The sequence below is a fragment of the Delphinus delphis genome, chromosome 17 (assembly GCF_949987515.2).
Source record: "Delphinus delphis chromosome 17, mDelDel1.2, whole genome shotgun sequence".
Taxonomy (NCBI): domain Eukaryota; kingdom Metazoa; phylum Chordata; class Mammalia; order Artiodactyla; family Delphinidae; genus Delphinus; species Delphinus delphis.
Genome location: NC_082699.1, coordinates 80,352,711 through 80,370,014, shown reverse-complemented (window position 1 = coordinate 80,370,014; position 17,304 = coordinate 80,352,711). Strand labels below are relative to the sequence as shown.

At 47.1% G+C, this 17,304-nt stretch overlaps 1 protein-coding gene across 5 annotated transcripts; it reads right to left on the bottom strand.

The window, feature by feature from the left end:
- Window positions 1-3,987: 3,987 nt before the first annotated feature.
- LOC132413335 (zinc finger protein 34) lies at window positions 3,988-16,815 on the bottom strand. Of its 5 annotated transcripts, none has more exons than XM_069540000.1 (6): window positions 16,747-16,815; window positions 9,386-9,841; window positions 8,936-9,114; window positions 8,520-8,646; window positions 8,011-8,121; window positions 3,988-5,963 (listed from the first exon to the last, which is right to left on the bottom strand). In XM_069540000.1, the coding sequence occupies exons 3-6, from the start codon at window positions 8,966-8,968 to the stop codon at window positions 4,600-4,602; spliced, it is 1,635 nt and encodes a 544-aa protein (XP_069396101.1). In that variant the 5' UTR covers window positions 8,969-9,114; window positions 9,386-9,841; window positions 16,747-16,815; the 3' UTR covers window positions 3,988-4,599. The 5 variants fall into 5 exon arrangements, with proteins under 5 accessions (XP_069396101.1, XP_069396102.1, XP_069396103.1 ...); XM_069540001.1 differs by having other exon boundaries at window positions 8,936-9,022; XM_069540002.1 differs by having other exon boundaries at window positions 8,936-9,022; window positions 9,519-9,841.
- Window positions 16,816-17,304: the final 489 nt, after the last annotated feature.

Genomic DNA, 17,304 nt, shown 5'->3' with positions numbered 1-17,304 from the left:
CACAGGTTCGAGCCCTGGTCCGGGAAGATCCCACATGCCGCGGAGCAAGTAAGCCCATGCACCACAACTACTGAGCTTGCGCTCCAGAGCCCACACATCACAACTGCTGAGCCCGTGTGCCACAACTACTGAAGCCCATGTGCCTAGAGCCCATGCTCTGCAACAAGAGAAGCCACCTGCAACAAGAGGAGCCACCACAATGAGAAGCCCACGCACCACAACAAAGAGTAGCCCCCACTCACCGCAATTAGAGAAAGCCTGCGTGCAGCTACGAAGACCCAACGCAGCCAAAAATAAATAAAATTTTTAAAAAAAAGCCAAGATTCAACTACATGCTGTCTACAAGAGACTCTCTTTTGATATAAGGATATCAAGGAAAAGCCCAACAGAGAGGGTTTCAGAACATTTAAAAAAGAATAAACACCAACCCTTCTCAAACTCTTCCCAAAAACTGAAGAGGAAGTAATACTTCCTAACTTATCCTATGAGTCTAACATTACCATGATATCAATGAGAGACAAAGACGAAAAACTATGGACCAATACCCTTATGAGTATTCATGCAAAGATCCTCAACAAAATACTAGAAAACCAAACTCAACATATTAAAAGGACTATGCATGGGGACTTCCCTGGTGGTCCAGTGGCTAAGACTCCACACTCCCGATGGAGGGGGCCTGGGTTCCATCCTTGGTCAGGGAACTAGATCCCACAGGCCGTAATTAAGAGTTCACACGCGGGCTTCCCTGGTGGCACAGTGGTTGAGAATCTGCCTGCCAATGCAGGGTACACAGGTTCGAGCCCTGGTCCGGGAAGATCCCACATGCCATGGAGCAACTAAGCCCGTGCGCCACAACTACTGAGCCTGCACGCTAGAGCCCGTGAGCCACAACGACTGAGCCCACGTGCCACAACTACTGAAGTCCACGTGCCTAGAGCCCGTGCTCCGCAACAAGAGAAGCCACCGCAATGAGAAGTCTGCGCACCGCAAGGAAGAGTAGCCCCCGCTCGCAGCAACAACAGAATGCCCGCACGCAGCAACAAAGACACAACGCAGCCAAAACTAAATAAATAAAATTTATAAAAACTAAAAGAGTTCGCACGCCACAACTGAAGATCGCGCATGCCGCCACAAAGATCCTGCATGCCACAACTAAGACCTGGCGCAGCCAAATTAATTAATTTTTTTAATCCCCATTTAAAAAGGATTATGCATGATGACCAAGCAGGATTTATTCCCAAAATGCAAGAAGGGTCAACATATGAATATCAACCATTGTAATACATCACGTTAATAAAATGAGGAAAAAACCCCACTTAATCATGTCAACTGAGGCAGAATACTACCCAACGTGATCTACAGATTCACTACCATCCCTATCAAAATCCCAATGACATTTTTTTGCAGAAAGAGAAACACCCATCCTAAAATTCATATGGAATCTCAAGGGACAGCCAAAACCACCTTAAAAAAGAACAGGTAGGGACTTCCCTAGTGGTCCAGGGACTTAAGACTCTGTGTTCCCAATGCACAGGACCCTGCTTCAATCCCTGGTCAGGGAACACAATCCCACATGCCACAACTAAGCATTCTCATGCCCAACTAAAGATCCCACATGCCACAACTAACACCCAGTGCAGCCAAATTAATTAATAAGTTAGAGGACATACACTTCCTGATTTCAAAACTTACTACAAAGCTACACTAATCAAAACAGTGTGATGCTGGCATAAGGACATATAACCAATGGAAGAGAATAGAGCCTAGAAATAAACCCTTGCATGTACAATCGATTTTTGACAAGGATGCCAAAGACCATTTGTTATGAACTGAATGTTTGTGTCCCCTCAAAATTCATAAGCTGAAGCTCTAACCCCCAATGTGACTGTATTTGGAGGTAAGGCCTGTGGTGATAAAGGTTAAATGAGGTCATAGGGTGGAGCCCTAATGCCATAGGACTGGTGCCCTGATAAGAAGAGGGAAGTGACACCTGAGATCTTTCTCCACCAAGTGAGGACACAATGAGGCGGCTGTACTGTAAGCCTGGAAAGGAATCCTCACCAGGAGTTGAATCAGCCAACACCTTGATCTTGGACTTGGTTTGTTTTTTTTTAATTTATCTAATTTATTTATTTATTTTTGGCTGTGTTGGGTCTTTGTTGCTGCACGAGGGTTTTCTTTTAGCTGTGGCGAGCAGGGGCTACTCTTCATTGAGGTGCGCAGGCTTCTCATTGCAGTGGTTTCTCTTGTTGAGGAGCATAGGCTCTAGGCACACAGGCTTCAGTAGTTGTGGCATGCAGGCTCTAGAGCACAGGCTGACTAGTTGTGGCGCAGGGGCTTAGTTGCTCCGTGGCCTGTGGGATCTTCCCAGACCAGGGCTCGAACCCATGTCCTCTGCATTGGCAGGCAGATTATTCATCACTGCACCACCAGGGAAGCCCAATCTTGGACTTCTTAGTCTCCAGAAATGTGAGAAATAAATTTCTGGTTTTTAAGCCACCTGGTCTGTGGTATTTTGTTATGGCAGCTTAAGCTAACACATTCAGTGGGGGGAAAAAAAAAAGACTTCCAAAAATGTTACAGGGAAAACTGGATAACCACACGTAGAAAAGTTTGAAGTTGGACCCTTATCTTATACCATATATAAAAATTAGCTCAAAACAGATCAAAGACTAAAACATAATACCTAAAAATATAAAATCCCTTAGAAAATGTAGGGGCAAATCTTCATAATCTTGGATTTAGCAATGAGTTCCTGGATATGACACCCTGAGCACAGGCAACAAGAGAAAAAATAGATAAACTGAACATCATAAAAATTAAAACCTTCTCGCATCAAAGGACACTATCAAGAGAGTAGACAGACAACTCACTGAATGAGAAAATATTTGCAAGTAGTATACCTGATAAAGGATTACTATGCAAAATACATGAACTCCTACACCTCAACAACAAAAACAAACAGCCCAATTCAAAAATGGACAAGGGATTTGAATAGACATTTCTCCAAAGAAGGCACAGAAATAAATGGTCAAAAAGCAAATGAGGGCTTCCCTGGTGGCGCAGTGGTTGAGAGTCCACCTGCTGATGCAGGGGACATGGGTTCAAGCCCTGGTCTGGGAGGATCCCACATGCCGCAGAGCAACTGGGCCCGTGAGCCATGGCCGCTGAGCCTGCACGTCCGGAGCCTGTGCTCTGCAACAAGAGAGGCCACAGCAGTGAGAGTCCCACGCACCGCAATGAAGAGTGGCCCCCGCTTGCCGCAACTAGAGAAAGCCCTCGCACAGAAACGAAGACCCAACACAGCCAAACATAAATAAATAAATTTAAAAAAAAAAAGGTTGAAGCCAGATTGTAAAGCCATTTAAAAAAAAAAAAAAAGCACATGAAAAGATGCTCAATATCATTAGTCATCATGGAAATGCAAAACGAAACCACAGTGAGTTACCACTTCACACCCATTAGGATGACTATGAACAAAATAATGGAAAAATAACAAGTATTGACAAGGATGTAGAGAATCTGGAAACTTCGTGAATTGCTAGTGGGGATATAACATAGTACTGCCATTGGGGAAAAGTGTGGCCATTCTCCAGAAATTTAAACATAGAATTACCATATGATCCAGCAGTTTTACTCCTAGGATTATACCCCAAAGTACTGAAAGTAGGGAAAGTACAAGTACAGATCTGTATACCAATGTTCATAGCAGCATTATGCACAATAATCAACAGGCAGAAACACCCAAGTAATCTATCAACAAATGATGGGTAAACAAAACATGGTATCTACAAACAGTGCAGTTATTATTCAGCTGTAAAGAAAGAATGTTGTCCTGACACCTGCTACAACACGGATGAACCTTGAGGACATTATGCTAAGTGAAATAAGCCAGGACATAAAGGGCAAATGTTGTATGACCTCACTTATATGACGTACTTAGAATAGGCAAATTCTCTGAGACAGAAAAATGGAAAGGGGGAGAGCGAAGAGTTACTGTTTAATGGGTGCAGAGTTTCTGTTTCAGATAAACCAGTTTGGAAACAGATTTGCTGATAGCTGTACAATATCGTGAATGCATCTAATGCCACTGAATTGTACAGTCACAAATGGTTGAAATGGTACACGTAACATTGTATATTATTTTACCACAAGAAAAAAGGCAATTATTAATTCTACTAAGTGATACAGAAAAGTATGAACAATATGCCAATTTTTTTAAATTTACAATGTGTAAAACAATGTAAACACATAGATCTCTCCAGTGTGAGTTTTCTAGGATTGAGGAAACGAGCTGCACAGAAAGCACCACAGTACTTCTCTAGAGGATGCTGTTTGGTGTGTCTGGACGAAACCTACACCGGGCGCAGTGGTGGTGAGTTCTCTTTGTCTAAGGGGAAGCTACAGGAGTTTCTCCTGTTTGCTTACGTTTGTCACTCGATTTCTCTAAAGTGACCATGCACTGCTTCTGTTTTAAGACTTTTTTTTAATTAGACAGAAATGCTCTTTCACCTGTGACAACACTATGTGGGCAGCAGGTAAAGGGTTGGGTGGGTCACATGCAGGAAGTGCACAGCAGACCTCAGGGGCCTCCCCTAGTCATGGGGAAAAGTCTTCCCGGAGGTGAATCCTCTGATGCTGGGACATGTTGGAGCTGTGCCGGAAGGCCTTGCCACACTCGCCGCACGTGTACGGCTTCTCCCCGGTGTGAATCCTCCGGTGCTGCAGGAGGTATGTGCCCTGGCTGAAGGCTTTCTTGCAATCAGTGCATTTGTACGGCTTCTCTCCGTGGTGTGACCTCTGATGGTGGATGAGTCTGGAACTGTTGTGGAAGGCCTTCCCACACTCACCACACTTGTAGGGTTTCTCTCCCGTGTGGATCCTCTGATGCTGGATGAGGTGGGTGCTCTGGCTGAAAACCTTGCCACAGTCATTACATTCATAGGGCTTTTCTCCGGTGTGGCTTCTCTGATGTTCAACAAGCTTGGTTTTTTGGATGAAGGCTTTCTCACATTCATTACATTTATAGGGTTTTTCTCCAGTGTGAATTCTTTGATGTTGAATAAGGTTAGAACTCTGGGTAAAGCCTTTGCCACATTCTTTGCACTCATATGGCTTCTCTCCAGTGTGAGTCCGACGATGTCGGATGAGGATTGAGCCGTCACTGAAGGCCTTCCCACAGTCGTTGCACTTGTAGGGCTTCTCTCCAGTGTGGATCCTCTGGTGATAAATGAGGGACGAGTAGGCACTGAAGTGCTTCCCACACTCACTACACTTGTAGGGCTTCTCCCCAGTGTGGATCCTTTGATGCTTCATGAGATTTGGCCTCTGATTGAACGTCTTCCCGCACTCATCGCAGCGGTAGGGGATCTCCCCGGAGTGCATCCTGCGATGATTGATGAGTTCGCAGCTCTGGTGGAAGGCTTTCCCACACTCGTCGCACTTGTAGGGCTTCTCTTCGCTGTGCAGCCGCTGGTGCTTGGCAAGGTTAGCACTGTACCTGAAGGCTTTCCCACAGCAACCACAATAATGCAATTTTTTTCCAATAGGAATTTTGTGATCTTCTTTAACAACTAAATTTGCAGTGAAAACTTCCCCTAAATCACGCACCATATTTGTTTTTTTGGACCTGTGTACACGCTTATGGTTATTAAGATACGATCTCTGTTCAAAACTCTGCTCACATATATCGCATTTGTGAGGTCTCTGATCAGGGAGAGTGCTTGACCCCAACCTGAGGTTTCTCCCAGACTCCAGGCCACTCTCCTTGTTGGCCAGTGTGACTGGTCTGGGGCCTCTCTGCTCCACAGGCCCGTCCATGCTCCCCTCTGGCTCCCTGACATGCTCACAGGCTTCTCCTGGCTCAGGTCCCTGGAGAAAACTCCCCCTGAGTCGGTCCAGTTCTTCCCCATAGAGCATCTCGCTTGAAGTCAACTCCTGATTCTCAGTCCTGGTCCCATGAGCTGAAACAACAAATGGAACACCTCAGGGTCACCTGTTCTGACTCTGGAAGGAAGGTATAAAGATGCTGCTGACCACCTGTGAAGTACCATCTCCATCATCTCCAAAGTCACAAAAACACCATCTCCAAAGTCTTGCAGACATGAGAGCCTGGAGCCCAGAGGCTTAAAAGCCTCGCCCAGGGCTGCAATCTCGTGGCAGCACAAGCATCCGCCCAACTCTTAACACCCACACCATTCCTGCCTGCCTTCTGCCCACAGAGCATGCTTGGTTGGGACTGCAGGATACCTATCCTCAACACAAAAGGACAGAAGATGGAAGCTTCATAGCATCATGGAAACCAGAGCAAGGAGGGGTCCCAAAACTCATGAAGGATATCTGACAAAGAAATTAAAGCTGAGCGAGTGTAAGGCTGCCTAACAATAGCTAATCCACCCCAAAATCCATGGTGGGAAAACCAGCTGCCTCCCCAAAAGGGCAGAGAGCAGAGCTCATGCCAACTGAGGAAGAGAGGGTAGACCACACAGAGGCTGGGTCCCTCAGCCCTCCCTAGCAGGCCACGCCCATTCCCAGGGCTCTTCCCAGGGGCCTGAGAGGCCGGGAGCCACCAGCACCTTAAACTCAAGATGTAACACGGGATGCCCTCAAGTCTGAGGCCCATGTCTCCACCCTTTCTTCCCTGACGAGGCACACAGTGACTCCACTTGCAGGACTACACTCACCAGAAATGCATTCTCTGTGAGCCAAGACACGCACACACACACAGCCCCAAAATGGGGACAACCAAATGCCCTGCAGAAGTACAATGGAAAATACTTGTGGTGTGTTCACGACAGAACAGCGAACAGACTGAACAAACTCCATACAACATGGCAGGCTCACCACATGCAGGTGCCCCATAGGAGTCAGATAGAAGGGCCGGTGGGGAGCAGTGGGAAATGACGGAGGAGGACCTGTGGGCTCCCAGGGAACTAGATATGTTCTCTATTTTGATCTGGATGATGGATTTTCGTAAAAATCGACTGAGCTGTAAATAGGGTCTGTCCCATTTCTGTAAGTATTTATATTTGAATAAATAAATTTACAAACGTGAAATTCAAGTTCTTTGAGCCAACAGTTCCTTCCTAGGACATCAGCAAGACACCTGCAAAAAGTCACTCATCAGCGTTCTCTGTGGCAATGAACCCAGAGGACACCATTTCCCACAGCACACCATTCCCCATAGCACTTCCACTGAGAGCAGTGACCGCAGCTCATGCGCACAGAAATAGAAATGCATTCAGTGAAAAATCCAGCGACCCTTCAATGCACACAGATCACTGCATTCCTAGCGATGTCTGTGTGCGGGTACAGACCAGACTTCACTGGAAAATGGATAGCACGTACACACCGGAACACATTTGTATTTGGGTGCTGAAATCTGGGGTGATGTGTACTCCCTCCCTTTCCTATAATAGCCTGTAATCATCTAGTAGGTTAACTTAGAAGAGAGCAAACGAAGCGATGTTCTCCATCGCTATGGCCCCGCCTGACGGTCTGACGCCCCTCGGAGGGCATGAGCCCTGGACAGCAGGGCTCCATGGAGTCCTGGGGGTCTGGCCTTCCTTCACAGCACACCCGAGTGCCTTCCCCTCTTCTCCTCCACCAACACTGCCCCCTCTTACCCTCCTAGAAGATTCAGCTCAAGAATCACCCTATAAATAAGCAACAAGGATATACTGTGCTGCACAGGTAAACATAGCCATTACTTTGTAACAACTTTAAATGAAATATAATCTGTAAAAATACTGAATCGCTACACTGAACACCTGAAACTAACAGAATATTGTAAATCAACTATACTTCAACTAAAAGAAAGAAAGAGTCACCCCACTGTGGCACCCAGGCTGGCAAAGGTGACCTGGGTTTCAGCAGAGGCCACTCCCAGGGCTACTGCACTGGCCATAATGCATCCTCCTCCAAATTCATGAGTCGGCTGACACTACATATCGTGGACCCCCACACATGCTTGTTCAGCAAGTGAGTCAGGAAGTCAGCCCCCCTACGCACCTGAGCCATCGATGGTCGGTCGCTCTCTCCCCTGCACGTCCGGGACCCACGGCTCATCCCCTCGCTCCAACTGTGTAATCACCTCTGGCTTGGGGCCTGCAGGTCCAGCTCCTGGGAAGGAGACGGGGCCTGGGATTGATGCCAAGGACACAGTGTGGGCTCACCCTGGGGCTGGCGGGGGAGAGGACACACAGGTACAGGGGGCGATGGGAAGTCTGGAAACTCCCTGGAGAGGTGGATGTGGTCATGAAGATGAAGATCTGAGCACAGAGGACTCTCTCCACCAGGAGATGCACCTACATTGGGCCTGGAGCAGGGAGGCAGTCTTATCTGGTGCTGGCGAACCCAGCCCCACCCAGGGCCCTCCTCTGTGCAGACCAGGCCTGCCTGGGACGAGGGTCAGTGACACCCATCTCTGGGCCCAGGGGATGAGGCCCCCAGCCCAGCCCCTGCTGAGCCCTGAGCCCCCAGGACTATTCCCTGAGTTGCATCCCAGGAAGGGGCCTCACCCAGCGAGACCAGGTTCCTGTAGGTTTCCAGCATCACATCCCTGTAGAGGCCCTTCTGAACAGGGCCCAAACGGCCCCACTCCTCCCTGGAGAGGAGCACGGCCACGTCCTCGAAGGTCACTTCAGCCTGGAACAACAAGAGCTGCTGCAGGCCCAAGCGTGGCTCAGGCTGGGCCCGGGCTAGAGAAGCAGCACAGGGGTGATCACAGGCCTGATCCCTCAGCGTGGCCCTAGGGGGTGACCTGACCCCTTGGCTGCTGAGCCAGCTCACTCAGGGAGGTTGGGGGATTCCCAGGGTCACCCTTCTTCTTCTCAGCGCCCCACAGCAGAGACGCCTGACAGTGTTTGTTGAGGCCAAGCAGACAGGGATGCCCTGGGAGAAGACCTCACGCCTTCTGGGGAAAACAGATGCTCACCTGGGGCAGGGCAGACAGATACAAAGCTGCCATCGCCTAGTACCCTGGGCTTCCCGGGGATTGAGGCAGGAGCCAGTCACTCAGGTGCTGAGGGAAGAGAGAGGCACATGTGGAGGTCCATCCGGGCCCCTCCTGCAGCCGCAGCCTCAGGGCTCGGCCTTCCGGGCAGACTCTGCTCCCTGCAGACACGTACAACATTTCAGGTCATCTGCCCCCACCTCCTCCCGGGCACCAAGTAGTCTCATTCAAGAGGAGGATGGAGACAGTCATTCACTTTACATGAAAGAAGAAAGATAACACATTAAGGGCTGAGGAAAAAAAAAGGAGTTAAACGAAAAAAAAATCAATAGAAGGCATAAAGCAAAGTCAAAGATGAGGCAAAAAATACAAAACTAGTAAAAACAAGACCAATGGATGTGTAACAGTTAGAAGTAAAAGGATTAAGCTCACCTACTGGAAGCACAAGACTCTCCAATTAGATACACAAAATGCACGTATATAACCTACAATAACACAGAAAGGCTAAATATAAGACAGACCAAAGAAACACTAATTAAAATAAAGCTATAATAGCTATATTTACCTTTTCTGTATCTTTAAAGCTCTTTATTGGAGTATGACGTTTATACAGCAGAGCTGACAACCCGAACACACAGCTCGAGGGGCCCGGCCCACAGAACCAGGCCCTGGCAGCCCTGCCGCCGCTGCAGGCTCTGCCTACTTGCCGGCCTCCCAGGAGAGCCTCTGCCGGGCTCCTGGCAGCACAGATCAGCGCCCTGCAGACTCTGTCAGAGGGGCTATGCCTTCTGCACTCCGTGCTGCCTTCTTCTCCTTAGCACGGTGTTTGCGAGCTGAACATGCTTTGCTGCATGTGCCTTAGCGATGTTTATACCAATCAAAACAAGACTGAAAGCAAAAATGATTATTAGGAACAAAAGCAGACACCGGGTATTAATAAAACGAAAAATCCACCAAAAGCTGTGATTATAAACATGTGTATCTACAAACAAATCCTTGAAGCGTAGAAAGCCAAAGCTAAGTGCAGTGCCAAAGAGAAACGTGCAAACCCTCCCCTGGAATGAGAGGTTTTAACACACTCCCCTCAGAAATGAGTGGATCAAATAGAGGATACTTACTTAGAGCACAGAGAACACACTTTTTCAAAATGTACACTGAAATTGTAAGAAACAACACACACCAGGCAAAAAAGGAAGTTTCAAAATATTCCAGGGACTTCCCTGGTGGGCCAGTGGTAAAGAATCTGCCTTCCAATGCAGGGGATGTGGGTTTGATCACTGCTCGGAGAACTAAGATCCCACATGCCACGGGGCAATTAAGCCCGCGTGCCACAACTTCTTAGTCCACACGCCCTGGAGCCTGCACGCCACAACTAGAAGACAAAACCCACACACCACAACTAGAGAGAAGCCCACACGCTGCAACAAAGAGCCCGCACACCGCAACAAGAGATCCCGCGTGCCACAACTAAGACCAAACGCACCCAAAAATAAATAAAATAAAATAAATAAATAATAAAAAATATGGGCTTCCCTGGTGGCGCAGTGGTTGAGAGTCCGCCTGCCGATGCAGGGGACACGGGTTCGTGCCCCGGTCTGGGAAGATCCCACATGCCGCGGAGCGGCTGGGCCTGTGAGCCATGGCCGCTGAGCCTGCGCGTCCGGAGCCTGTGCTCCACAACATGGGAGTCCGCGGCAGTGAGAGGCCCGCATACCACAAAAAAATAATAATAATAAACAAATCTTAAAAAATGTGTGTGTATATATATATATACATATATATGTGGGTGTATATATATATATGTGTGTGTGTGTGTGTGTGTGTGTGTATATATATATATATATATATATAAAACACAAAAAGTTCCAAAGGCTGATATCATCTGGCAAACTTTCATATTGTTGTTCCACTAGAAATATCTGATTTAAAAAAGAACCCCCCCTTCAAGAAAAACATAGAAATGGAAATTAAGGTGGAAATGGAAACAGAGACTACCTAAGGGAAACCTTAATGCACTTATTTTAACAAAGAGATTGAAATAATAATCTAAGCGTTCAACAAGAAACCAGGCACAGAATAAGAAAGCAATTCAAGGAAAGAAGATGAAAAAAAATAAACACAGTTTAAAGAAACAAAATAATCTCAAACTTGGTTCTTTGAAAATGCTAATAAAATACACAAATGTCTGGCAAGTCCAATGTGGGGAAGGGGAAAAGGTGGGAAAGGAAATACTATTAAGAACAAAAAAGGGAACACAACTCTACATACCACACATTAGAGTGGTGGTTCTCAGAGTGCAGGCCAAGACCCTGGCACTCCTAGCACTCAAGTCTGTTTCATAACAACGCTAAGGGAACACAACAGAAGCATTAGCATTAGTCAGCGACAAGAGGCAGATGCTTGCTCCCTCACCCAGCTGCTACGTAACAGTGTACCAAAGACCCTAGCCAATGCATTAAGTCACAGAAAAAGAAATAGAAGCTACAGTTCCGTGGTTAGGACTCCGTGCTCCCACTGCAAGGGACACGGGTTTGATCCCAGGTTGGGGAACTAAGATTGCACATGCCACCACACAACCAAAATAAAAAAGAAGAAGAAGAAAAAAGACAACCTACATAGAAAATCCGAGAGTATCAACCTAGTGTTGGGATGATAAAAGTTCAACAGGATTGCCATATACAAGGTCAATAGACTAATTAATATTACTCCCATATACTAACAATCAGCAACCAAAAAAACAGCATTCCTAACAGCTACAAAAACTATACAGCACCTACGAAATCTAACAAAACAAATGTAACTTTATGGACAAGATGATAAAACTTCATTGAAGGACACACACATAAAAAAACAAAACCTATGGAGAAAAAGACAACGTTCATAAACAGGAGGGCTCAATATCACAAAAATGTCAGTTCTCCCCAAATGAATCTATTAATTCTGTACAAGCAAAACTGCAACGGGACATATCATGGTATCTGACCAAAATGACTCTAAATATCACAAGAGTAATGCTCTAAGATTAACCAAGGCAATGCCAAAGAAGAACTAAGGCAGAGCCATGCCCTACCAGATATCAAGTCTTATTATAAGACTGTGGTAATAAAAGTGAGATACAGCTGTCCCTAGGTGTCCATGCAGAATTGATTCCAGGACCCCAATAGGATACCAAAATCTAAAAATACTCAACTCCCTTATATAAAATGGCATAGTATTTGCATATAACCCACACACATACACATCCCCCGTATACTTTAAATCATCTCTAGATTACTTACAATACTTAACACAATGTAGATGCTATGTAAATAGTTGTAGATACAATGGAAATACTATGTAAAGACTTGCCAGGTGGGTCTTCCCTGGTGGCGCAGTGGTTAGGAATCCACCTGCTGATGTAGGGGACATGGATTCGAGCCCTGGTCAGGGAAGATCCCACACGCCACGGAGCAACTAAGCCTATGTGCCACAACTACTGAGCCTGCGCTCTAAAGCCCGCGTGCCACAACTACTGAAGCTCGCATGCCTAGAGCCTGTGCTCTGCAACACAGAGAAGCCACCGCAACACAGAGAAGCCTGCGCACCACAATGAAGAGTAGCTCCCACTCACCGCAACTAGAGAAAGCCCGCGCGCAACAACGAAAACCCAACGCAGCCATAAATAAACAAATAAATAAATAAAAATTTATACAAAGTTGCTAGGTGTAGCAAATCCAAGTTTTACTTTTTGGAACTTTCTGCAATTTTTTTTCCTCCAACACTTTCAATCCTCAGTTGGTTGAATCCACAGATGCAGAACCCACAGATACAGAGGGCTGATTGTAAGAGCACAGGAAAGAGGATAATGGAACAGATCCACGCATATATTAATGACACACTTGCAATGTTAAGAGCAATGCACCATTCAATAAATGAAGCTGGCACAACTGAATTTCCACAGGGAAGTAAAATTAGATCCTGCCTTCCATGGCACACAAAAATATATTTCAGACAGGCTGAAGGCCTAAATGTTTCTTTAAAATGTTTACAGCTATTATAAGGAAATAATACAGAAAACACACCATCCATAAAGGAAAAGTTGCTTAATTTTACTCCATCAAAAAAACCTTCTGTACAAGACACCACAAAATTAGAAGCAAACTGGGACTTCCCTGGTGGTCCAGTGGCTGAGACTCCACGCTCCCAATGCAGGGGGTCTGGGTTCAATCCCTGGTCAGGGAACTAGATCCCACATGCCACAACTAACAGTTCGAATGCCGCAACTAAAGATCCCGCAGGTGGCAACGAAGATCCCGAGTGCCACAACTAAGACCTGGCACCGCCAAATAAGTAAAGAAGTATTTTTAAAAACTTAAAAGCAAACTGCAAGGTGAAAAAAAATATTTTCAAACATATGTAATAAAAGTATACAGCATATATTTAAATATACAAAACAAAAAGAAACAAACCATCAAAAATTTAAAAAGGAATTCCCTGGTGGTCCGCTGAAAACATGAGAAACATGGACTCTCAGAGTCCCGTAGGTAGTCTGGTAGTCACTCTGGAAATCGATCAGGCACCACCCGGTAGAGCTGAAACTCTGCAAACCCCTGGGTCAGGAAACCTAATTCTAGGTACGCGCCCTATAAAAACTCTTGCCAATGCACAAAAGACACACAAGGATGTTCCTGCATGTCTGTGTACAAGCAAAAAAGGGAGCAACCTCAATACTCATCATCAGGGAACAGGCAAGGTCACAGTGGTTGAAAGGAATGAACACATCACTGTCAGAGAGGAGACAGAACACAGGTTATAAGACTGAGTAAAACTGGTAAGTGTAGAATATCAACAGTATGATACATAAGTAGATTTTAAAATACAGAAACACTATTAAGTGTGTAGAGGTATAAGAAAACATGCTGACAGCAAAATAACAATCAACAGAGTTATTTTTCTGGCATCTAAGAGATGGGAGAAAATACATGCAAACAACATATCTGATAGAGGTTAAGATCCAAAATATATATGGAACTCACACAACTCAATAGCAAAAAAACCATATAACCCAACTTAAAAGTGGGCAAAGCACCTGAATAGACATTTCTCCAAAAAAGACATACAAATGACCAACAGCTATATGCTCAGGTGCTCAACATCACTCATCATCAGGGAACTGCAAATCAAAACCACAAGGAGAGGGCTTCCCTGGTGGCACAGTGGTTAAGAATCCGCCAGTCAATGCAGGGGACACAGGTTCGAGCCCTGGTCCAGGAAGATCCCACATGCCATGGAGCAACTAAGCCCGTGCGCCACAACTACTGAGCCTGCGCTCTAGAGCCGGCATGCCACAACTACTGAAGCCCGCATGCCTAGAGCCCGTGCTCTGCAACAAGAGAAGCCACCACAATGAGAAGCACGCGCACCGCAACAAAGAGTAGCCCCCACTCTCAGCAACTAGAGAAAATCCATGTGCAAGCGAAGACCCAATGCAGCCAAAATTTAAATAAATGAATAAATTAATTTTAAAAAAACCCACAAGGAGGGGCTTCCCTGGTGGCGCAGTGGTTAAGAATACGCCTGCCAAAGCAGGGGACACGGGTTCGAGCCCTGGTCCGGAAAGATCCCACATGCCATGGAGCAACTAAGCCCGTGCGCCACAACTACTGAGCCTGTGCTCTAGAGCCCGCAAGCCACAACTACTGAAGCCCACGTGCCTAGAGCCTGTGCTCTGCATGCAACAAGAGAAGCCACTGCAATGAGAAGCCTGCACACCGCAACAAAGACCCAATGCAGCCAAAAATAAATAAAATTAATTAATTAAAAAAAAACACAAGGAGATACCACTTCACACTTGTTAGAATGGCTACTCTCAAAAAGCAAAAGAGGAACTTTCCTGGTGGCACAGTGGTTAAGAATCCACCTGCCAATGCAAGGGACATGGGTTCGATCCCTGGTCTGAGAAGATCTCACATGCCACGGAGGAACTAAGCCCATGCGCCACAACTACTGAGCCCGTGAGCCACAACTACTGAGCCCGAGTGCCACACTACTGAAGCCCGCGCGCCTATAGAGCCCGTGTTCCACAACAAGAGAAGCCACCGCTTGCCGCAACTAGAGAAAGCCCGTGTGCGGCAATGAAGACCCAATGCAGCCAAAAATAAATTAATTTTTTAAAAAAGAACATCCTTTACCTTTTAAAAGAAAAAAGCAAAAAAAAGCATTGGTGAGGATTTGGAGAAAAGGGAACCCTTACACACTGTTGGTGGAAATGTAAATTGGTGCATCAACTATGAAAAACAGTATGAAGGTTTCTCAAAAAATTGTAAGTAGAACCACCATATGATCCAACAATCCTACTTCTCAGTATATATCCAAAGGAAATGGAATCTGGAGCTCAAAGTGAGATCTGCACTCCCGTGTTCACTGCAGCATTATTCACAACAGCTAAGGCATGGAAACAACCTAAATGTCTGTCCATGGATGAAAGGATAAAGTAAATGTGGCCAAAAATAAATAAATAAAAAACAAGGGGAAAAAAATGTGGCATATATATACAATGGAATATTATTCAGTCATAAAAAAAGGAATTCCTGCCATTGGCAACAACATGGATGAACCTGGAGAGCATTATACTAGGTGAAATAAGCCAGACACAGAAAGACAAACGCTGCATGATCTCACTTATACGTGGTATCTAAAACAGTCCAAATCATAGACTCAAGGAGTAGAATGGTGGTCGCCAGCGTTTGGGGATTAATGAAAATGGACATGTTGGTCAGAGTACAAACATTCAGTTATGCAAGATGAATAAGTTCTGGAGAGTTAATTAACAGCCAGGTAACTATAATCAACAATACTGTATTATATACTTTGAAATTTGCTAAGTAGATTTTTTTTTTTAATTTAGACTGCTACGGGTCTTAGTTGCGGCATGCGAACTCTTAGTTGCGGCATGTGGGATCTGGTTCCCCGACCAGGGGTCAAACCCAGGCCCCCTGCATTGGAAGTGCAGAGTCTTAGCCACTGGACCGCCAGGGTTTTTAACAGTTTTCTTAAATTACAAAAAAAAAGGGCGGGGGAGTGGGTGGGTTTGAAAAAACTAGCAAAAAGAGAAGTGGCAATCCCAGTCCCTGACGTTTGCTAATCCATTCTCTGTACTTAAGTTTTAACGAAAAGGATTTTTTAATGCCACATTTTAAAGGCACAAAACAATGGGGCAAATAAAAAGGTTTCAGACCTTGAATAAAAGCCTCTAGAAAGAGAAACAAAAATTTGGCTGCTGGGAGAAAGGCTTCCGTGGGCCAGAAGCAGAAGGGTGGGAAGGAAGGGAGATACGTCCGGTGGGGCGGGGGGCGGGACCCGCAGGGCCGCGGGGGAAATGCGGAGGCGCGCTGACGCTGGAGGTGACGGGAGTGTGCACGGGCATGAACCCCCCGAGCTGGAGACCCGCGAGGAGGGTACCGGGGGCGGAACGAGTTGGGGGCGGAGGGGGAGAGGGGAGCACAACAGTGCGAGGCCGGCGCGCGCGGCGCCTGGTTACCGGCGGCATCTCGCGCCGCGGAAGCAGCCCCTTGGGGCGACCCGGGAGGGGAGTCCGGTGGAGAGACCCCAGGGCGGGCTTGGGACCGGTGACGGAGACTCCGCGGCGGGAGAGGGGCCTGGCAAGCAACGACCCCGACCGGGGGAGAACAGTAGGGTTCGGGGTCTTGCAGTGGGACCCGGGGCGGGAGCTCTCGGTGTCGAAGGGAGGGTCCGCGCTCGGCTCCCGGGAGGCCCAGCCGCCGCCGCCCCCGCCCCCACCGACCCACACTCACCTCAGCGCCGCCCAACAGCAGCCTGCACGACCAGGCCCCGCCTGCTGCTCCTGCCCAGCCGACCGAAACCCGACCGGAAGTGACGTGCCCTCCTTCCGGATCCCGGCGGAAGACGCCTTAGGGTCGCTCTGGGAAACGGACGCCGCGTCTCGGTGGTCGGCCGCCTCGAGGAAAGTAGAAGCTGCATCGTAGATCGGGAACGCTGCCACCAGGTGGCAGTCTGGAACAACGACCCCCAGGCTTCGCAGCGAAGGCAAGGCGGAGGCTTTGGTGACCAGCAGATTGCCAGTAATTCTCCTTTTCAGTGAAACTCAAGGCACTGCAACCAACAAAAGTTCAGGCAGGCCCTTTCCTTTGCAGCTAAAGGCAGAAAGCCACGCCTTTTCTCAGGGCCATGTGAAGAGGATACTTACTGGTCAAAGCAGCCCGTTTTAGTTTAACCCACTGCCCCCAGCCCCAACTCCTGAACCCCGCATGCCTAGAGCCCGTGCTCTAGGGTATAAATGGGGTCCAGTGTCCACTCAGGGTCTGAGTGCCCGAATGCTCCTGGAGCAAACT

Bases quoted from the DNA above. Each gene is read 5' to 3' on its own strand.
- LOC132413335 (XM_059995368.1), bottom strand. From the start codon at position 8,968: ATGGCAGCTTTGTATCTGTCTGCCCTGCCCCAG. The intron at 8,122-8,519 runs GTGAGGCCCCTT...TCTCCTTCCCAG, and splicing joins CAGGAACCTGGTCTCGCTGG to GAGCTGGACCTGCAGGCCCC. The intron at 5,964-8,010 runs GTGCGTAGGGGG...TTGTTGTTTCAG, and splicing joins ACCGACCATCGATGGCTCAG to CTCATGGGACCAGGACTGAG.